Here is a 23,302-nt window from a genome sequence, read left to right as displayed (position 1 = left end):
TCTGTTGCGCCAAGACTCTGCACTGTTTAGACTTATTGCTGTTACAAACAACCTTTGTTCATTCCCTTGATTAACATTGCTTTGCCGTAGCCTTTCATTGCCTCCTAAAAACATTACACATATTATTTTACCTCCTTCTCCTCTCCGCACACTCAGAATCCATAACTAAACAGAATTTGTTTTCTGCTTACCTTTTGGTTTGAGTATGTGGAAGATCGATAGGAGCAGCCTCGGACCTTGGGGGTCTCCGGTCTTTCTGGTCAAAAGATTCCTCCTCAGGATTATGTCGGTAAAAACTTCTCTTAGGATCACGTCGGGGTCACCAAATTGTCAGGAGTGTTGGTTTATCCTAAATATGAGAAGATGAGCCGAACTCGGTTTGTTCAATCAAGTATTTATTTAGAAAGCAATGAAAGGTATCAATCAGCAAAGCAATGGGCATCCAACAAGTCGCATCAGAACACGAGACCCATCAGAACGCGCCAAACAGCCGGCGCCTGTCTATTTTATAACAGTAGATCTTGGTTCTTCCTCCTCGAAAGTGCGCAGGCGTAGGCCATCCTCTTGGTATTGGAATAAGGAAGTGACAAGGAGCCACTCCCAAGGCGTTGACACAGCTGATGGCATGTGGGCCAATGGTGTTGACAATTGGAGAAAAGATTATTGTGTTCTTGCTATATCAAAACAATATTCTGTTTGTACAGACATTCAAAACAATTTAACCAAACAATGAAACAGAACTGTGACGCTCACACATTCTAATTTCAAGATTACACAGTAGGAAGGAAAAGGTTATTTATTAATCATTTGTATAGAAGGCATTATATCTGGCTCAAACTGCTTCTATCTTTATTCATTTAGAGTTCAGTCAGACAGAGACTATAGGTTAAATATTGAAATCCTAACACTTTAACCAAGCTCTCAGCCACCATCACTGTTCTCAAGTCAAACGATCTTTTAGTGAATGCATGTGACAGTTGAACTGGTCTAAACAATTTAGTTATGTTCAAGATGTGTTTCTTTTTTATCACGTACAGACAGAGAGAACTGAAGAGCTAACATGCTAACATGGTGGAAGACCGTTTCCAAACCGGAACCGGACCAATTTACAGACCGTACCGCCGAACGCCATCTTCAAAATGGCCAACCTTTTTTGCGCACAACACACGTTTGTTCAGCAAAAGAGTTTAAATAAAGAGACGGATCGTTTGAATAACTCAAGGTAAAGACATCCAGTGATTGGGAGCTGCATGTCAGAGGGAGACGGGTTTATCACCGCTTTGCTGCTCCTGTGTTCCAGCGAAATTCACCCACTGAAAAGAGCGTTTATTTTCTATATGACATTAGCATGTGTAGCCAAAGCTATCGATAGATGCAATAGCTGATTAGCCTGTGTATTGTCAGTAAATGTTGACTAAGGTGAATATGAGCAGCATCACACTGACGCGACACTTAGACTCATAAACAAACTGTAAACAGACTCACAACTCAGAGTCCACGTTACAGAAGAGTCTTACGAAGCACTTGAATTGTTTCATCTGGTCTCAGTGACTGACTAGAGAACATTTAACATCTTTTATGTTCTGTGCACGTGGCATCTATTGCACTTCTGTCCGTCCTGGGAGAGGGATCCCTCACATGTGGCTCTCTCTGAGGTTTCTACATATTTTTACCCTGTTAAAAGGGTTTTTTGTAGTTTTTCCTTACTCTTGCTGAGGGTTAAGGACAGAGGATGTCACACCCTGTTAAAGCCCTATGAGATGAATTGTAATTTGTGAATATGGGCTATACAAATAAAATTTGATTGATTGATGATTATAACGACATGCTCTCTGTTTCTTAGATTATCGTACATGTTTCCTCTGACCTGGGAATGATATTATGTTCTGTCCATAAAAGAAAGAGCAGAAGATTGAGCCCTTCCCCAGACCATCACAGAAAATGATGGAGCTACCAAACTACAGCAGTCAGCTGATGCAGCAGCTGGGGGCGCTGAGGAAGGAGGGCCACTTCTGTGACTGCACCATCCTGGTGGGAGACAGTCCTCACCGAGCACACAAACTGGTGCTGGCTGCCTCCAGTATGCTCTTCAGGTAGTAACGGCATGGAATATGAAACGTGATCCTTATAGTATGGTTTGCAGAAGATTTAACTCAAGTCATATATGTGATGGGCTTGAACTCCAGTGTCAAATCTTAACTCATGGTACACAGGTCAATATTAAGGTGTCCCCAAACCCATCACACCTAAAGGAGTCTTTACACTTTGGTATACAATCAATGCAGTGACCCAGTAATACTGTTTGCATTAAACTCAACACTGTATTAACACACAAAGCACTTCTGGAGTCTCATAAGTAAAATTTGTAAGAGCCGATACAGTACAATGAAGTAAATGGTGGCTGAGGAAGATATCAGAGGTCATTTAGGATTGAAACATGGTGTAAATGACCTTGTTTCGAGTTTTCTGTTGTTTTATTACCTCTGAAGTCTCCACCATTTACTTAAATTGTTTTGGATTTGTCACCTACAAACCTTACTTCTGAGACTCCAGAAGTGTTAAGTGGACTCAAACACTTCACCCACCCCGCCATCGGCATAGTGGTGAGTGGACAATGAGTGAATTATGAGTTTCAGGTGAACTATCCTTTTAGGGGGGGTTCACGTTGCACAAGAACAGAAGTGCCACTGATGATGTAGTTATCAATATTTTTGGTTTGTCATACAGCCATTCATTTTGTCTTGAGCTGTAAAACCCAGATTAAAAAAAAACAATACAGCATCTCCATGCTGTTGCAGCAGTAGCATTTTAGGGCAAATCTAAATGTATATGTATATTATCAGTGAAAGGCAGCTTTTGCGTCCGGCTTTTCCATTACTGTCTATATAGGGTGTTGTGATGATGCCGCACACGTGTTGGATATGTGTGCAGAGTCATGTCCATGGTGTGAGTCATGTCCATGGTGTGCAGAGCAGCTTGAAGAGCCTCGTCCACACTTGTGGCTAACAAACGTGGCACAAGAGCCTTGTGTCTCTGGTATAAATATTTTGAGCTCGTATCGAGTGTTGAGTCTTGTCTCAAGTCTTGTTAAAGCAAGGTTCATTGCCCAACAAATTCTGTCAAGGCTCAAGTATTACAAATCCATTACTAGTAAATCCGATAAATATTTGCGCAGGTAGTGTTAGACTCAGTGGGAGACTAGTGCATCATCTGAAAGTTTAAAAAAAGAGGGTAAGGATTATTTTTGAAGTGTGTGTGTTGTCATTGAACCAGTTACTTTTATTATTGGGGACCTCAAACTGTAAAACCGTCGCCTTCTCTGTCAGGTCTCTCCTGGATGGTTCTGACACCATCTCCATCGACACAGCTGTGGTTTCCTCGCAGGAGTTTGGCTGTCTGCTGGACATGGTGTACACCGGCAAGCTGCCTCAGGGAAAACACAACGTCAGTCGCATCATTGCCGCTGCAGACAACCTGCAGATGTTCGACGTAGCTGTTGGCTTTAAAAACGTCCTCACCAGCCTTGTGAACCAGCAGCAGTTGGCCTCAGTCATATCAACACAGACGTCAAACCTCAACATGATCCACAAAGTCCAGAGCACAAGCCTGGAAGGTTCAGCCTCATCCAACATGGTCAAGTCCACTTCTGACGAGACAGAGCTGAAGACAGAGTTAAAGCAGGAAGACTGTCAGACAGATGGTGATGAGGCAGAGGAACCACTATGTAAAAGAGCATGTGTGGAGCTCAATGAGTCCTCAGGTCAGTTTCAGTCTAAATCCCAGAACAAACATCATAACCACAATGTTTTACTGTGACCACTCCTATTACTTTTACTACTGCTGAACTCCATGTTATCATTTTTGTTTACACAGCGCCTGAAGCAGCCAGCCCCTCAGAAACGGCTGTGGAAGAAGACAACACCACGGCAACAGTAGCCAAGGTGTCAAGTGAGTCTGCCACTGGTCCTTCACTGGAATATTTCTCACAGACCGTTGAACTCTTCACCAACATGTCCTCTGTCCTGGAGCTGCTGAGCCAAGCAGCACAGAGCAGCCTAAATGAACAGGAGAGACAGGTATACTACAGTTAGAAAAATAATCTGAAAATATCTAACACTTTTTCCAAGTAATAGTTTGTTAAAATGTTTTTTTTTACACATCCATTAAACTACATATGTATTTCCCTGCTGTGCTCTACTATAAAATCTGCTGTATTCTTCACATTTCTCCTTCTCCATCCTCGATCAGATCAACTACATCAAATTAGAAATACAATCAACTGCATCTAATTCACTCTAGGACTTGATTTAGAAAGTAGGATAATTCAGGTCAACCTATTGCAATGAACAGTAACCAGGTTTATTCAGTAATGAGACTGTCGGAATTGAATAATTTGATTAATTATTAATAAAGGCGTAGGTGATTTGTACATTTGTATCGTTGAACAACAAAGTTCACTTTCATTAGATGTAACAGTTAAATCAAGTTATAATGAATGAACCAGTGTGCCAGAGAGGTACAACACAGACTGCACACTGGTGCATATTACATACTGTCAGTTTTCAGATAAAGCGAAAACAAAAGAAAATGTATGGAGCAGGGTCGAGTTACCTGTGCTATAATAATGCTTGGATAGAACTGAGCTGGGACTATTGTCAGTCATCCAGGTTATGGTATTTTCTAAAACTGGACTTGCTTGTGTTCCTTGAAGAAGTTTCATGTTTTGTCCAAGAGGCTTCTTCAGTTTGAATTGATGAGTGGGAGTTCAACCTCGCGGACGAAGCCTGTTGGATGTCCAGTTGTCTATATTTAAATTTAAAAGCCTGCCAGCATTATGATCAATTCAAGTATTTTTTTTATTTACAGTATTTTACATAAAATAGCCGCTATTGCTCTATCAGCAGATCAGTCATAGCTTGGCTTTCTTTTGGGATGTTATTCTGCATCATCCAACGTTACTGGTTACTGGATTATATTGCTTCTCCGTACATGATGCCAGCACCTGAAGATTAACATCTTGCCCAGTACACAGTAAACTAGCTTTGAACTACTGGAAGAACACTCAACTAGCAGTGAATGAAAAGCATTTTTATGTTATGATTTGGCGCTATACAAATTGAATTCAAATTTAATTAAAAGGCTTAATTCCATCTGTAGTTGAGGCAAATTAAGATATTTCAAGATTTTTTTTATATTGTTATTATCTAGGTTGTGTGTCAGTGCTGTGAGGAGGCGGATCCCAGATCAGCGCTGGAGAAACTAATGAGCAGAGTAAATGAAGGGCAGCTCAGTAAAGAAGTGCTCAGCAGGCTTCTCCAGACAGTCCAACAGAAAGCCTCTGTCTCTCTCCTGGAGGAGGAGAGGAGCACACAGGAGCCAAAGAGATACCAAACAAGAGGTAAGGTATAGCATGGGGTCACTCTTCTAACAATCATCTTCAAACAAAACAGTTCGACAAAGCCTGTTTTCTGTTGATGAAGTGAAAACCATTGATCATCCTTACAATGCTCTTATATCTTCTTGTTGTGATAAAGGTGATCATGTTTTTTTTTGTTCTGTTTCTTACAGCCGTGTCAGATCAGCAGAGCAGCACCAAAAGTGAAGAACTGGAGGGGGAAGAGGGAGAGAAAGGAAACAGTAAGGAGGAGACTGAAGATGATGAGAAAGATACATTACACTCCCCCTCCCCTTCCCCTGCTTCCTCCTCCAAGCCTTACTCTTGCCGCTGGTGTAAAAAGGGCTTTGCCTACAAGTGTCGAATGCTGGCCCATGTGAAACGCTGTTCCATGTCCAAGGAGTGTGAGCAGCAGTGTCCACATTGCACCAAGAAGCTGCCAAACCAGCGAGCCCTGCAACGCCACCAGGCTGAAACTCACCGCAACACCATGCGTGTGAAGAAGAAAGTGGCCTGTGACATCTGTGGACGGACCTTTGCCCACCCATCAGGTGAGAGTCAGTGGGATAATAAAGCTTTAATAACATTGTCTTTACATTAGCTTTTACACTCTGAAATGTGACACATTAAAGTATGTGCACATTTAGCATTTCCCTGAGCACCTCATCTTTGTTTCCAATGAGGAGAGAGCATATACAGGAGTATTCGGCCTCCGGGAAAAAGCACTGTCAATCTTTTTCTAGAGCGCTTCGCCTTTTTGAGCAGCTGCTTCAACACTTCGAGTTGAAAAGGTGTGAACTTTTCAGAACAGCTCTGGAAGAACAAGTTCAGCAGTGATATGAGAAGTCATGTGAGCGGATAATTGGAAAAAGAATTTTAGTGTATTTTGCATCCTGAAAAGTGTCCATATAAGTGGATAACTCATGTACACACTGAAGATGTGTAAGGTTGTCTGAAGCTGTATTCCGTTACAGGATGAGATCAATACCGTATCCCACCAAGGACCAGTCAAATTTGGCAGAGGCAATGTTTTTTAATATTCTGATGTATAATATACGTTTGTGGGATATAGACAGTTATTAGAATAGATTGTTATTGACCTGTACAAAACATCATATGACCCCGAGAAATGAATAAAGCAATTAACTAAACAAGGTTACAATGTGCTTCACACATATGTCCATGGCAATAAATAAAAATAACTTGTACTTGTTAAATATCATTATTTATTTTTCCCCCTTAAAATGAACTTGAAGAATTTTTTGTTGCAACAATAACATAGCGTTATCATCCTATCCTCCAGTAGTGTAATGATAGATAGATAGATAGATAGATAGATGTATACTTTATTAATCCCATGGGAAATTCAAATCATCCAGTAGCTTGTACACTTAAACACATAACCGACATACATACATAAATCACATAAATCACATACGGTGAACATATTTACAGATACAGGAATGGAATGCAATAATGTGATTGTGTCAGTCTCCAGTAGGAAAGTGTTCTTTCTGCTGCTGGAGTGGATAGTACAATAGAATATATGTTTATAAAAACAGCAGAAATTTTTTTTATAAATAAGTATATGTAGTGGTAAACTCTGTGCATGGGGCTAGTATAACCAGTAAAGGGATGCACATTGGGTTGGTATATAATAATGAGATGAGATGAGTAGAGAAGGAGAGGGCAGACTGAGGTAGACTCATGCAGGGAAGATCACTCCCCCCGCATCAGTTATTAATAATAATAATAATGATTAGACCCTTGTTTTAGACTCTGTCCCAACCAAGCTTTTTAAATCTTGCTTCTGCACTTTCCGACCCTCTAAAAAAACGTTAATGGTCAATCCCCTCCTCAAGAAACCCAATCTGAATTGCTCTGGGTTACATAAATAATAACAGATCCCATTCATCTCTTACAGACTTGAGGGACCATAAGTGAGCCTGTATTTAGGGAGCGAAGTGATCAATTGGGACATTGGCCTATGTGTTCTTAAACAAGTGAAGGGGCTTGGTTTTTAAGGGCTTTGTATATAAGGAGCAGGATCTTAAATTATTTATTTTACAGGCAGCCAATGCAGAGCAGCTAGGGAGGAGTAATATGATCTCTCCTTCTTGTTCCTGTCAGCCCTTGTGCTGCAGCATTTTATACTAGCTGGAGGCTTCTCACAGACTTACTGGGACATCCTGACAATTACAGTAACACCATCTAAGATGGCTATCTGGTCAGACAGTGTTTCTCTGAGGTGTTTATTGGCAACCACAATGACTTTAGTAATTTTAGAGAGAGAGCATAAGTGTGTTCTGTCTCTTTTCAGGCATGATTTACCACAAACGAACAGAACACTTTGAAGAAAAGCCGTTTGCTTGTGAGGAATGTGGGGCGAAGTTTGGTGCCAACTCGTCTTTGAAAAATCACATGCGGCTGCACACAGGAGAGAAACCATACCAGTGCAAACACTGTGACATGAGCTTTAGTGTGGCTGCTGCTCTCGCATACCACACCAAGAAGAAACACTCAGATGGTAAGAGAGGAAAACTTTTTTGTTTTTAATTACAATTAGCTTACATATATTTTTCAACAGGAAATTGCCATATCTTAAGCATATTTTTCCACTAAGAATCAGTAAATGATATTGAAATGTTGTGACTGGGTTCCATAATGTCCACCAATAAAACTTTGCTTTAAAATAAATAGTAAATGTTTGTAACTGATGATGTGTCAGTGTGAAAAGTGGTTCCTTAAGGATACAAATCAAAGCCTTGCATTGAGCATCCTGGTGTCTTTGTCTTTTTGTGTTTAGGGAAGATGTATGTATGTCAGTACTGCAAGGCTGTCTTTGCTCAGTCCATTGAACTGACACGTCATGTGCGCACACACACCGGTGATCGTCCGTATGTGTGTCGGGAATGTGGCAAAGGTTACAGTCAGGCCAGTGGACTCACTGTCCACCTACAAACCTTTCACAGTAAGAAATCTTCACATTCATTCAGGTGATGGCTCTTTGCATCATGTTTTATTCCATGAGTGAAATGTTTTAAATGTATTTGTAACAAACATTGCTATATTTTATGACTTTGATAACAATTGACTCGTGAAGAATTCGAAATGACCAACATAATATTATCTTAATGATTATGATATCAGTCTTTGTGCCGCCTCCTGCTCTCTGGTAGACTTGTCAGAGCCCCATGACTGTCAGAAGTGCTGTCTCAGCTTCTCGTCACTGGAGGATCATCGGCAGCACATGCAGGAGTTCCACCCTAAGGAGTTCCACAAGTGTCCAACTTGCAACAAAGTGTTCACCAGCGCCGTCCTCCTGGAAAAGCACAAAGTCACACACACTGGAGCCAAGCCCTTCAGCTGTGACCTCTGCAACAAGTCGTACCAGGTAAGAGAAGATGCTTCAGGCTCTGAGGTGATGCTCCATGACTGTCTTTGCTATTGGGGTTTGGTGCTGAACCCAGTGCCTTTAAGAGTACCGAGCGAATAATGTTGGTATTACTTTGAACTGATTCACGTTAAATCAATCGGTACCAACTTTCGGTATGTGTGAGGGTGAAAGAGAAAGAATACATTAGATAAAGAGAGAGAGAGAGTAATACCATGTGACTCACCCCTGGAACCTAAAGGTCGGCAGTTCGATCCCCAGTCTGACCCATCTGCATGCCGAAGTGTCCTTGGGCAAGATGCTGAATCCTGAATGGCCCCCCATAGAATAACAAAGTGCAATGTATGAATGTGTGTGTGAATGGGTGAATGTAAAACTGTACTGTAAAGCGCTTTGAGTGATCATTAAGACTAGAAAAGCGCTATATAAATACAAATGAACATTTACCAAAACCATTTATATCAAGCTAGTCAGAACAATGGTGAGTCAATGGTGCAGACACCCAGGGAGCATAGAAGTGAGCAGAGGAGTGTGTGTGCACATGACGTTGTCTCTCCCTCTGTTCTCTGCCTATCATAAAGAAGCTACACAATTATTTTATAGTAATCAACTGCTTATAGTGATGAATTTGGCCAGAGACAAACATGAACACTAAAAGTGGTTTCCAATGGACTAGAATTTTGGTGGGAAGTGGGACGGAATATGGCTGTGTTCATGTTCATATGATGTTCATAAAATTTCATCTGTGTGTCTGTTGCCATAGCAACTGTCAGGTCTGTGGTACCATAACAGGACCAACCACCCTGACGTGTTCGCTAACCACACCCGGCAGCTCAAGACCTTGGTCCAGTGTGACGTTTGTTTCAAGTTCTTCCCCAGTGCCGCCAGTGTGGCCAAACATCAAGCGTCGGAACACCAAGGTAAGGACAACACTGGGGTGGACAGGAACATAAAAAGGTAGAGCCTCTACAGACTGGGTATCAACATACAGTGGGGCAAAAAAATATTTAGTCAGCCATCAATTGTGCAAGTTCCCCCACTTGAGATGAGAGATGCCTGTAATTTCCATCATAGGTACACTTCAACTATGAGAGACAGAATGGGGGGAAAGAATCCAGGAAATCACATTGTAGGATTTTTAATGAATTAATTGGTAATTTCCTCGGTAAAATAAGTATTTGGTGACCTACAAACAAGCAAGATTTCTGGCTCTCACAGACCTCTAACTTCTTCTTTAAGAGGCTCCCCTGTCTTCCACTCGTTAACTGTATTAATGGCAACTGTTTGAACTTGTTATCAGTATAATGACACCTGTCCACAACCTCAAACAGTCACACTCCAAACTCCACTATGGCCGAGACCAAAGAGCTGTCAAAGGACACCAGTAACAAAGTTTTAGACCTGCACCAGGCTGGGAAGACTGAATCTGCAATAGGTAAGCAGCTTGGTGTGAAGAAATCAACTGTGGGAGCGTTATTAGAAAATGGAAGACATACAAGACCACTGATAATCTGCCTCGATCTGGGGTAGCACGCAAGATCTCACCCTGTGGGGTCAAAATGATCACAAGAACGGTGAACAAAAATCCCAGAACCAATTCACGGGGGGACCTAGTGAGAGACCTGTAGAGAGCTGGGACCAAAGTAACAAAGGCTACCATCAGTAACACATTACGCCGCCAGGGACTCAAATCCTGCCAAACGTGTCCCCCTGCTTAAACCAGTACATGTCCAGACCCATCTGAAGTTTGCTAGAGAGCATTTGGATGATCCAGAAAAGGATTGGTAGAATTTCATATGGTCAGATGAAACCAAAATAGACCTTTTTGGTAAAAACTCAACTCGTCGTGTTTGGAGGAGAAAGAATGCCGAGTTGCATCCAAAGAACCCCATACCTACTGTGAAGCATGGGGGTGGAAACATCATGCTTTGGGGCTGTTTTTCTGCAAGGGGACCAGGACGACTGATCCATGTAAAGGAAAGAATGAATGGGGCCATGTATCATGAGATTTTTAGTGAAAACCTTCCATCAGCGAGGGCATTGAAGATGAAACGTGGCTGGGTCTTTCAGCATGACAATGATCCCGAACACACCGCCCGGGCAACTAAGGAGTGGCTTCATAAGAAGCTTTTCAAGGCCCTGGAGTGGCCTAGCCAGTCTCCAGATCTCAACCCCATAGAAAATCTTTGGAGGGAGTTGAAAGTCTGTGTTGCCCAGCGACAGCCCCAAAACATCACTGCTCTAGAGGAGATCTGCATGGAGGAATGGGCCAAAATACCAGCAACGGTGTGTGAAAAGCTTGTGAAGACTTACAGAAAACGTTTGACCTCTGTCAGACGAGATGAACTTTTGTTATTGACCAAGAACTTATTTTCCAACATAATTTGCAAATAAATTCTTAAAAAATCAGACAATGTGATTTTCTGGATTTTTCCCCCTCATTTTGTCTCTCATAGTTGAAGCGTACCTATGATGAAAATGACAGACCTCATCTTTTTAAGTGGGAGAACTTGCACAATTGGTGGCTGACTAAATACTTTTTGCCCCACTGTATGTTTTGAGTGAGCTGCTAATCAGGAAACAATAGTGGCTCAGGAGGTACAGCGGGTTGTCCACCAGAGTTGATCGTTGGTTTCAGTATGCTGAAGTTTCCTTGGGAAAGACACTAAACCCCAAATTGCCTCTGGTGGCTGTGCAAGCAGTATTTGGATGGTGTATGATAGAAAAAGTACTGTGCATTACTGATCCTGTTTGTGCTTCCTCCAGGCTCAGCAGCGTCGGCATTGCAATGTCCATATTGCCCAGCTGTTTTGGGCAGAGAGGAGGAGTTCCAGGAGCATATCGGCACCCAACACATCAGCCAGAGCAGTGAGGTTTTCAGCTGCCCACTCTGTGCCGTGGTCTGCATAACTCAGCGGGAGCTGCAGGAACACCTGGTCTCCAGCCACATGGAGACGCAGGAAGAGCAGGAGTCAGAGGAGGAGAAGGCTTCCACTTCCCACGCAGTAAGAAGCTATGCTGCTGCACTTAAGTCAGATGAGAAATAAAATTAGGATAATAATCATCATAAATGTTTGAAACCACACAGGAGTCAAACCTCCTGGGTTAAAGTCAAATGCTCAAACCATAGACTCGGACCACTCATCCACCATGACCACTTCCCCATTCAGACTGGTTATATAACCTCACCTGATTTCCTTAAGGCTCTCTCCTGGTAGAGTGCGTGGTCTGTCCGTCCCATTCTTGTGAAATCTCATGAATGCTTTAAAGGAATTTCTTCAGGTTTGTTACGAACATTGATTTGAACTCAAAAATATAACTCACTTGAGTTTGGAAGCCAAAGTAGGAAAAGTCATGGTAACAGGGGCCACACAAATTAAGTTAGTTTTACTTGAAAATTGTATCTTAGGATCAGCTTGAGGGAATCTCTTCATATTTTGTACAAACATTCACTTGGCGTCCATGATTAACTGATTCGATTTTGGTGGTCGAAGGGGTAATGGTCAAGATAACTGTGAGCTCATGGAACACATATTTTGACTTGTTAATGTAATATCTCTTGCCTGACGTTGTCAGACTCACAATTCTAGTCAGAATGTGAGTCTGAGACCGCTCCATTGGGCTGTGATTATGGGGCGTGTTTCAACTGACCAGGAAATAAATTTCCTCTTCGCTCAATTGAATAGACCTACAACCAATCAGAGCAACGTAGTATGTGACGTATGTTAAGCAACGCATTGTGAGTTATTTACTAACGCCGGGTTCACACCGGACGCTGAAGCGATGCCGAAGCGACGCTTCAGCGCAGCGCCAAGCCTTAAATAACAGCTGGCTCCCATCCACTCCCATGTTAAACCTTTTTGCGGGTCACACCGGAGGCTGAAGCACCGAGCTGCGCTTAGGCTGCCTTGCGCCGTGCAGCGATCGTTTCGGCGTCGAGTCTATTTTTTGGGCTTGACGCGAGCGTATCGCACCAGGAAACACACTGAAAAACGATCTTAAACTATATTGATGACATATTTTATATGATATAAATGATCAAATATGCATCCCATACTTTGAAGTCCCCGTCTGTTGTCCTGGAGTTTTAATTTGACCAATGCCATTATTAAATGTCCCCCTCTGCCCATCCACTACAGCCACACAAGCAGTGATACAGATAAAAAGAGAGAGAGACGGGGGACTACGTATTCTCCACATAGGCTTGAGTGGAGAATACGTAATTTACCCCCGATACCCGACATTTAACGGAGCAAACAGCGGAGAAGTTCTTCAACATGGATGACATTAAATTAATAATGGAAGTGGAGAAGTACAGTGAGTTGTATGATCCTCGGAACATGTTGTATAAAGACAACACAAAGAAAGACAAATGTTGGAACGCTGTTGCTTAATGTTGGAGTAACAAGTAAGTATATGCTTTTAATCTACTGGATCAACAGGTGATATTATTAGCGCTGCCTGGCGGTTCAGCGTCGCTTCAGTGTCCGGTGTGAACAGCCAAGCGCCGGCGCGATAGGGATTAGCGCGGTGCTTTGGCGTCGCCTCCACGTTCTCTGTTCCTCTTTCAAAATGAATGCGCTCTCGATGTCTTCTAAAACAGACTCAATGGCAGCATCTACACATCTCAGCTCTCCAGCGGCAGGCATGTTTGTTGAAAACCAATTCAACCCAAGGGCAGTTTGATGACGTGGTTGATTACGTTACCGTTGATCAGCTATCCATCATCGTATAAAGCCCGCCCTGACAACCTGATTGGCCCGGTCGGGCATAATTTCTCCTCAACGGAGCGACTCCAGACCGAACTTCCCGACCTCAAATGTTGTGGGCGGGACTAAGTTCGTCTGGCATCCAGGCTATATCCCAGGAACAGCTGAAGGAAATTACTTCAAATTTAGCCCACGTTTTCAGAGGACAAGGTCAGGGTGGCCTCACTTGATTACAATATGACTGCCTTGAGGGAATTTATTTTGATCAGATGTCGCTCAAAGATGAAGTGATTCGATTTCAGGGGTCAAAGGTAAAGGGCACAGACCTTAAATTAATCTGGAGAAATGTCTCTGTTTGAAAACTGCACTGGTTGTCAGATTACTGTTTGAGAGAATCACAGCATATGTGAAAAAATTAAGTCCGTTTTCATCGGTTGAGTCCAACAATGTCATAGAAGTGCAATGGTTGATTGGTGGAGCCCTTTTGAGTTTAGAATCAGCAGTGACTCTTGCTGACTCCACGTCAAACTGTGTCACTGTAAGTATGGCCAGTGCAGGAACATTGACAGTTTCAGAGCATGGTGGTGTAAGAATAAATTGACATTAAACATGAGACTCCTCTGTGCACTCAGGTGACTCCAAACGTTCCCACCGGTGGTGAAGGGGTGGAGTCAACCCTCTCTGAGGAGCAGGCCCAGCAGGTTTTAGTGGCTCTGGCAGGTGGAAGACAGGAAGGATCATCAGCAGAGGTAGTGGAGGTCAATATGTATGACCTGCTGAACAGCTCTGTCACCTTCATCTGTGAAGAAAAACCATCAGCTCCTCACTGCGAACCATGAACTTTGACCCCCTGAGGATCACACTGGATTTATGAAATTATTGTCTCCTCTGGTCTTTAAAACAACTGTCCCTACAAAAAATGAAAAATGACAAGACAAGACTCTGTGTGTTTTAATACATTTTGCTGGAATTCATGTTTCACTTCAATCTACAGGTGCATATCAGATTCATTACAAATAAAGTGAAATATTTGAAGCCTTTAAATATCCTAATATTTCCAAGGTTCAATAAGAAAGGCTTTACACTACAGAGACGTCCAGCTTGTGAAAGGTATATTCCCGGGGTGTAACAGTACATGTTTCTGTAAGTACGTGTAAGGAACAAATCCAGCGAGTCCACATACAGAACTAATATGTGTGTGTGTATATGGGTCTCAAAGTCAGGGGGCAACTTTAGCGAAGGACCGGATGGGCTATAGTCTTGTTGTCATACCGACCACAGACAAACAGGAGTGTGAAGACCCTCAACTAAGTCTGCTGTCTGGGAACCTGATTTACAGTCTATGGTGGGAACACTTCAGTGAAAGTCACTATAAGGACGATGGACAAAGGCAATTGCAATCGAATATGTAGCTGGTAGCACATCCTTTGAAATGGCATCACCAGAGTGACGTCCTCTAACATTGAAAATAACACTAACATTAGTGGGACAAGGAGAAACGAGTTCTCAGCAAACCATGCTGTCCAAGGCATTAGAGCTGCTACTTGCAAGTAATTCAGACCACGTCAAAGCAATGATGTGCAACATGCAACCGTTGTGTTGTTGAGTTCTCAGAGGGTTCAAACCGATGCTGAAAGCAATTGAGCCTCGTTATGAAGTCCACTCTCGTCTGCATTTCAGCCAGCAAGTCACACCAGCCCTTTTACAGTTTTTCTCAGTTGTTAACACACAAAAAGCGAAAATTCGGCACAATTTGCACAACCTTCACTTCATGTAACAATCGCTCGACCCAGTTTGGCACTACTTCACACTCCCTTATCTGGATTAGACTCTGACTTTCATTCTTTACACTTTGATGTTAATTACACATCACCTTGTTGTCAAAACACTACACACAATGTTCAGTTGTTGCACACACTTCTCAAGTATAATCTCAAAGCATCAACCTACAACACACAAATACTCAAATCTCTAAACATTCAGGTCTGTTGAGCAATTTCACCTCATTTTCCCAGCCGAACAGGAGACTGAAATTGTAGATATGGTTCGTGAGAACAACTCAATCACACTCAGATAAATAAAAACTAGGATCCTGGCTGACCATGCTACATTTAGAAACGTCCAGACCGTCAGCCTCTCTACATTGGACCGTGTTCTTCATAGGACTGCCATGTGGATGAAACAAGTGTTCAGGGTCCCATTTGAACGGAACACAAGCATGAAGGAGTTACGGCGAGAGTTTGTGCTTGTAAGTACCAACATTCAGCACTGACACATGCATACATGTAATCCAATATTGTTCCTTTTCTACAGTGTCTCACTGTAGCCCACTGTGTTGACCTCTGTCGCCATACTGTAACTTGCATTGTCATGCGGTCTGTGTCAGCGGATTTACACTACATTACATTACATTTAATTTAGCTGACGCTTTTATCCAAAGCGACTTACAATAAGTGCATTCAACCCCAAGGGAACAAACCAGGACGTATCCAGGAGCATGACACAGCTCATGTGTTGTACCAGTACATCTTTATTGATGAGGTGGGATTCAACCGGGTGAAGAGGAGGCGAAGGGGCAGAAACGTCATTGGCCAGCGGGCCATTGTTGAGGCCCCCGGCCAGCGTGGTGGGAATTTCACAATGTGTGCTGCAATGAATCACCATGGGGTCTTGCACCGTCATGCCCACCTAGGGGCCTATAACGCTACCCGTCTCCTTGTCCTCCTGGATGGCCTGCATGACCTGCTGGTACCACCGGATTGATCACGTTGTCATCTGGGACAATGTGAGCTTCCACCGGCTGCTCAACTGCGTTAGTGGTTCCAGGACCACCAACATTTTACCGTTCTATACCTTCCACCTTAGTCTCCTTTCCTGAATCCTATTGAGGAATTCTTTTCAGCTTTGAGGTGGAAGGTATATGAATGAAAACCAGTGGGACCGGGTCCCACTGCTGCAGGCCATGAAGGAGGCTTGTGGCGACATGAGTGTCGAGGCCTGGCCGGGCTTCATGCGCCACTCAAGGTGTTCCTTCCAACGCTGCTTGGAAAGGGGGAACATTGCCTGTGATGTGGATGAGGCCCTCTGGCCAGATAGGAACAGGAGGCCTGATGCCTAAATCATTTTTGTGAATGGGGGGGGGGTTACAGTACTGTACTGTTCTCTGTGTGTACCGAAATAAACCTTTTTTATGCATATTTGTGTGCTGTTTTATATTTGACTATGAAAAAAGTAGGCCTACACTGAGACATTTTACAAAAAGAGAAATGGCTCATTCTCCAGAGTCAATGTCATTCATATGGTGTGTTCTATTTTGATGATTGTGTTTTCAGTTTTGCACTTCAGTGTGCTGTAAATGCTTTGTAGTGTGCAAGCAAATGCTTAGTTATGTGTTCTCAATGAATGGTATGTGTGTGTCATTTGAAAATATAGCTGTGTGTACCAAATGAAAACATGAGTTCCATTTTGTGAACAGGTAAGAGATTTGATGGCAAAGAGTCATCTTGCAAAGGGAGTGTCAGGTTTAGCATTTTGTGTGTGAGGTTTTCAGTTTTCTGTGTGCAGTTTTGAGAAAACCGTTATTGTTTTGAAAAACGTGTTTTAACAATTGTGAAAAACTGTAAACCCTGTCCCTAGGGAGAGGGTTCCCCACAGCGGAGACATGTTTGTCCCAGCAGGGCATTAAACTAGGTGGACAAGTTCTTAAAAAAAAAAAAAATGAAAATACATATTTAATATTGATATTCATACAATTAAGTTGCACTTTAAGTACGGTTCTTTTTCTAAATGCTGCACCCTATGGATATTGATTTTACTGTATGAGTGTTTATTTTGTTATTTTACTTTTGTAAAAATTACTGTGGTAAGAAAGACAGCCATACAAAATCAGTTTAATCAAAAGTAGTTTAAGTCTACTGTACCAAAACTGTACAGAGGATCGTACCGAACCGTCATTTTTGTGTACCGTTACCGTTAGTTCACCCATTAATAAAAATCCATTCATCTACTCACCACTATGCCGATGGAGGGGTGGTTGAAGTGTTCACATACCACTTCTGGAGTTTCAGGTGTAAACAGCGTTGCAGCCAAATCCAATACACCTGAAGTAAATCGTGATCACTTCTTCAAACGTAAAACGGGGAGAAAACTCTGCTCCTGCAGTGTCATCCAAGTGATCTTAAGCCCCGATATTCACAAACGACTCAAACAGTGTCATTTACACCATTTTTTCAGCCTAAATGTCCTCGGTACATGTGAACATGTAAAAATGGCAATCAGATGAAAAAATAACTTGATTTAAAATATAAACTTTCAGAAATGTGTATATGTAGCTATAACAGTGGCTCTTCAGAAAAAATTCAGACCCCTTCAATTGTGTGTAGATCTATCTGGAAAATGATGAATCTAATTTTGCCCATCGATCTTAAGTCAATATACCCAGAGTCACAAAGTGAAACGTTACAGAAATTTGTGCAAATTTATTGACAATCAAAATCTGAAATCTTTCCCCGCATTCTTTCTCTCATAGTTAAAGTGTACCTATGATGGAAATTACGGGCATCTGTCATCTTTTTAAGTGGGAGAACTTGCACAATTGGTGGCTGATTAAGGGCAGATCCAGGAATTAATTTTCACTGTTAACATAGCAACCTTGGGAATCTTTCTACATTTTTGTTATTTGTTCTAGGAATAATACACAAATCTTGATTTTAAAAAACAGACATATTTATTATTATTGGGCTGATAATTATTGGCTGATGCAATTTGGTGTGGATCCAAATAAAAGTCTTATTCACAATTTATGTCATAATTTGATTATCCAATGACTTATTTTTCTTTTATACTACTAAAACTTTAAGGACTAGAAAGCATGTGTAGGATTGTTCAGCCTTGGTGGAGGCATGTGCTCTACTGATGACATTCTAGTCTTTAAGTTGTACTCTGCTCTCCATCAGTGCTACACCTTCATATTTTTTCACCAGATAGTTATAAACTGTGTCTGCCAACTAACTATTAAAGGGATAGTTAACCCAGACATTTACATTCCCTCATTATCTATTCACTTAGTGATTTAATAAAACAAAAACAAAACATGCCTCTAACTCCTCGAGCCAGAAGTGGCTAAACTAGAGGACATAAGGATTTCTGATGGTCCCTGAATGCACCTTGTGGTAAAATATCAGTGGACATTTAGGATTAATACATGGGAGTAAATGAATGTCAGGCTTACAGACACTTGTATGACACCACAGGAGCAGTATGGAGGCATGTTGTGTTTTTTATCTTGTTTTATTACACCTGAAGGACTCAACATTGAAATACAATTGGATTGGATTCGGCTGCAACAAAGTTTACCTGAGACTCAAAATGTGTTCTATGGACCCAAACACTTCAGCAACCCCAACCCCCCCCCAGCGGCGAGTGGTGAGTAGATAGAGGGATTTCAATTATCCTATTAGAGACACATAAAATTGAATCAAACAGTAGAGGTGTTAATTGATGGAGCTTTCATGTTGTATTGCTTCATTTAGCTCCTGCAAGCAGCCAAAACAGACGACACACAAAATCAATCAATCAATAGCATTTACAGGCTGGTAGAGAATCATCCACAGCTGATTCTTCGCTGAAGCTTGGAACGCAGCAGGTGGCACGTAGCCCTTCTGAAAACCACTCAACAGTGTCTGAGACTTTTCATGTCGATGCATTTGTAGTGCAAATATTCGTCTGGGTGAAGTGTATACAATTACATTGTTACCCATTTATTTTGCATAATGCTATTCTATTCTTTGAGTTGAAGTGCTTTAAGTTTCTGTTCAGGAGGTATCAGGGGTAGCATATCTGAAAATCTGTGTGCACACAACATCCACATTCTTAAGGTCATAACTTCTGCCTGAAAATGTGTGTATTTAATTCCACTAATTATATCATTGTTCCTCAGATGGAGTAAATGCGTGACCTCAGCACTCCGAAGAAGCTTGAGCTGCTGTTCATGATCTGGTGAAAAATGACTGCACACTTTCATCTGAATGCAGAAACTTAATCTGAGAACAAAGAAATCCCAGATTAACAATGCATATTTGATCTCAGACACCCTGCCCTTATAACTAATGAGCATTACTCACTCTAGTTACTTAGTAATGAGAGAGATGCTGAAAGGAACACTTCCTTTCAGAGACCTGTGATGTAAGAGACACCCAGGTGTTTCATTCTTCTACTGGCTATGGGACTACCAGTGTGTCAAGCCTTTTCCTTTAGCTGTTTTACTTTGAACTGAGGACTCCTTCTTCCATAAATGTGGGAATCCAGTGTGGTTAATTGTTAAAAAAGTAAAGGACTCTTCGTTTGTGCTTCCTAGCTGGTGATCTTCTTGCGGAGCAGGTAGGCGCTAGTGATCTGGTTCATCACCACCAGGGCAGGGAAGAAGGGAAGCAGGAAGAAGGCCCACCAGGTCAAACCTTTCACAGTGGCCTGGAACCAGTCTGAGAACATAGCCAAAACCACAGTGACTGTGGCCAGCAGGTAGACCACCAGGCCCCAGGTGGCATGATACAGCTTCAGTTTGGGTAGAGAGGAGGAGAGGTGCAGCAGCTTTGGGAAGATCACACACATACCAACAGACGCTTGGAGAGCAGTGGCTGCCAGGGTGCAGATGCCCAGCAGGCTGTGCCAGCTGATCAGGTGGGGGTGCTCTGAGATGTTCTTACTGGCCACCATGAAGCCCAGCCCGCTAGCTGAGATTATCAGGACCAGAGCTTGACAGGACCAGTGGAGACGGATTTTACATTTACGAGATGTGAAGCAGAAAGGGGATCCTTCAGCTGAGAAGAGGAGGATGCCCTCAGTCAAACACAGGCAGTACTGCAGGAGAGAAAAGGTTTTATTTATAATGACCATCAGGATTTGTTATCAAGTGTGTGAGGAAAGACAAAGCAAGATGTTCCCATGTAAAATAATAAAGTATGAGATAGGGATGGATGAATGAGTTTATTTTTTATTTGTGCATTATGACTGTTAGACCATGGCCACATACAAAATGTGTGTTTAAATCAATATGGATTCTATACTAACTACAGATCAGTTCATCTCCTGTCATCTCCTTCTAGCCCTCAGTCATTTTGGATCGTCTCCTGCCCCCTGCCTGTTCAGCATGTCACTGACAACGTTGCACAGTTTCACTTTACTACTGCATAACTTCATGCCAGAGAAGAGCCAGTCTTTGACTGATCTCTTTGAATGTGAATATAAAACAAGGTTATATTTAGGGGGGGGGGGGGGGGGGGGGGGGGGGTGTTGAATAAAATGAACATAACAGAGCAGAGGTTACACTGCCAAAGATGAGACTAAGCAATACTAGGATTAATATTAATTTGTTTAAATGAACAAAATATTATACATCAGTCTAATCTTGTGTGTGCTAACAAAGTGAGACCTGGTTTATATTGTGTCTGCTTTGAATTAATTTGTGCGATAGAAAAGGCGACACGTTAGACAGAGTTTAATAGATAACAGCATCCTATGATTCGTCAATCCATAGTTAGTTACTGAAACCCCCAGCATCAGCCTGTGGTCCAATCCAGAATAAAACAGCTGTTCTCAGTAACATGTTCTAGGTCAGTTTGTAACATGATATGTGACAGTGTTGCACCGCAGTCAGTGTCAGCACTCCTCATATCTATTATTCACTGTGGAAAGAAGATGGCAACACATAGACTAGCTGATTTGAAGGCAAATGGCATGTTCAAAGTTCACATTCAACTGATGAATTATTAAATGGTAAATGGATTTGTATTTATATAGCGCTTTTCTAGTCTTGATGACCACTCAAAGCGCTTTACACTACAGATTTACATTCACCCAATCACACACACATTCATACAGTGCATCTATCACTGCACTTTGATATTCTATGGGGGGGCCATTCAGGGTTCAGCATCTTGCCCAAGGACACTTCGGCATGCAGATTGTTCAGACTGGGGATCGAACCGCCGACCTTAAGGTTGGAGGACAACCACTCTACCCCTCAACCACAGTGGACTAAATTATTTTATTAGTTTACCTTTATTTGGCCCATAAACTAAATACAATCAGCTTTACAACCATTGTTTTTGGTAGACCATCCTGTGCTAGCTTTACTTACTCTCTCATTGATGACAAGCACAAGAAGGGATAGTTATCTGTCATAGCAGGAGAACAGAGGGAACGACTGAGGGGAATTCTAACAGAGCAGGGTGTTCAAACAGCAACCCACTCAACTTAAGAACTGATCAGTCTACCTAAATGGTGTGTGTGTGTAAGGAGAGATCATGTGTGGCTGTAGACTTACAGCAACAGACATCAACACCGGATGCCAAGAAAACAGACCTGGAACACAGAGACACACTGAGCATCTTACAATCCACAACTGACCAAACTTTATATGGAATTATAAAATGTGATACATTTAATCGGTGTAATCATCTGAATAACCCATTCAAACATTCAGATGCTTATAGGTTGACCCTGCTAGAGTCATGGCAGGTCTAATGTTAACGTCTGTGTAGGTGGTAAATTAAGCTCGTTACATCATCAATGGTTATAGTCTGTTATGTTCACTCACTGGTTCCGGGTCTGGACAGCAGGGAGATGATGAGGGTCAGGCCCAGACAGGTGACATGAGCCGCTATAACAGCCGCCCTCCGCAGCCACGCATACAGCCAGAAGTCCCGCATCCCCAGCCCCTCTCCCACCGGGCTGTACTCCACGTCTGTCCGCATGCCGCCGAGTCCACCCGCTATCTGCCCGGCTATATGCCTCGCCACCTGCTACCTGCCGGCTCCAACGGGTGGAAGAAGTGCTGTGCTATCCAGACGCCACACGAGCTCCATACTCACGCAATTGCGAGGGGGGAAAAACGAGACCGACAACATCGTATAAAGTCAGTCATGCTCCACAACGACAGCTCGCAGCAATTCCGTTGTAAATGTTTCACATTCAGCGTCTTCAATGACGTGCACACGTGGATTTACAGCGGATATAATGTCAGGTTGAAAGAAGCAGAGCTGTGGCGTCCGTCCTCAGCCTCATATCACCCCCTCTCGTCCAGTGCGGAGAAGAATCCGCTTTAAAGCGAAATCCATTCACTTCCAGTCGCTGTCTTGTTTTGGTCGACTTTACTGAGCAGATAAAGCGGACGATGTGAAATACGAATTATATCGGAAACAGCTCCAGCCTTGATTCTCACGCTCGTCCAAACTATGCATCAGGCTCTAAACAATAAAGGAGTTCCGTCTTAAGATTCTACTTCCTGTTTTGGTTCTCTATCAACGCCGAAGAGTAAGAGATAAGTAAGATGCTTCACCTCCCCTTTCCTTCTTTTCAGCGTAATCTGGATTTACTACAGCAACTTGCGGTCAACTAACGATATGACAAGAACAAGACTTACTGTTTATTACTGCATCGTATTTGCATTAGTTGTGTAATATTGATACTTGTTTTAATCTAGACAGGCGCGTCCAAAAACAAGACTTAAAAACAGTTGGATGATAAATGTAAATATATTGTGATAAGTAAAGATTATTTCTAAGTCACTATTGTTTTCTTAAAGTAAACAAATGTATAGACTTTAACAAATGTATGGCACGTTAAAATTATCCAGATATTTTTTCGAATGAGTTTTCTAAAGTTTTGAGTCTCAAAGTTAAAATTCTCTTTAAAATTTGAAGAAAAACATTTGCTCCATTCATGCTTAACTCAGAGGCTGACATTTCTTTTTCATTTGAAAAAAACGTACGCTCAAAATGTTTCGCTGTGACCATCACATAGATT

The 23,302-nt window shown here is 42.2% G+C and overlaps 2 protein-coding genes across 3 annotated transcripts; one reads left to right on the top strand and one right to left on the bottom strand.

Annotated features, from left to right (window-relative positions):
* The first annotated feature begins 1,099 nt into the window (after positions 1–1,099).
* zbtb40 (zinc finger and BTB domain containing 40) lies at positions 1,100–14,542 on the top strand. Of its 2 annotated transcripts, none has more exons than XM_062412365.1 (12): positions 1,100–1,222; positions 1,900–2,093; positions 3,327–3,760; positions 3,874–4,076; positions 5,209–5,398; positions 5,569–5,946; positions 7,716–7,922; positions 8,202–8,366; positions 8,575–8,789; positions 9,553–9,709; positions 11,556–11,794; positions 14,131–14,542. In XM_062412365.1, the coding sequence occupies exons 2-12, from the start codon at positions 1,942–1,944 to the stop codon at positions 14,335–14,337; spliced, it is 2,547 nt and encodes an 848-aa protein (XP_062268349.1). In that variant the 5' UTR covers positions 1,100–1,222; positions 1,900–1,941; the 3' UTR covers positions 14,338–14,542. The 2 variants fall into 2 exon arrangements, with proteins under 2 accessions (XP_062268349.1, XP_062268341.1); XM_062412357.1 differs by having other exon boundaries at positions 1,124–1,222; positions 1,844–2,093.
* Positions 14,543–17,387: 2,845 nt separating this feature from the next.
* On the bottom strand, positions 17,388–22,800 carry LOC133974741 (probable transmembrane reductase CYB561D1). Its single transcript, XM_062412435.1, has 3 exons — positions 22,095–22,800; positions 21,822–21,859; positions 17,388–20,356 (listed from the first exon to the last, which is right to left on the bottom strand). Exons 1-3 carry the CDS (start codon positions 22,249–22,251, stop codon positions 19,850–19,852), a joined length of 702 nt encoding a protein of 233 aa, XP_062268419.1. The 5' UTR covers positions 22,252–22,800; the 3' UTR covers positions 17,388–19,849.
* Between the last annotated feature and the right edge of the window lie 502 nt (positions 22,801–23,302).

The sequence above is a fragment of the Platichthys flesus genome, chromosome 2 (genome assembly GCF_949316205.1).
Source record: "Platichthys flesus chromosome 2, fPlaFle2.1, whole genome shotgun sequence".
In the NCBI taxonomy this organism is placed as follows: Eukaryota; Metazoa; Chordata; class Actinopteri; order Pleuronectiformes; family Pleuronectidae; genus Platichthys; species Platichthys flesus.
The sequence above is the reverse complement of the archived record's forward strand: the minus strand, read 5'-3'. Positions and strand labels throughout refer to the sequence as shown.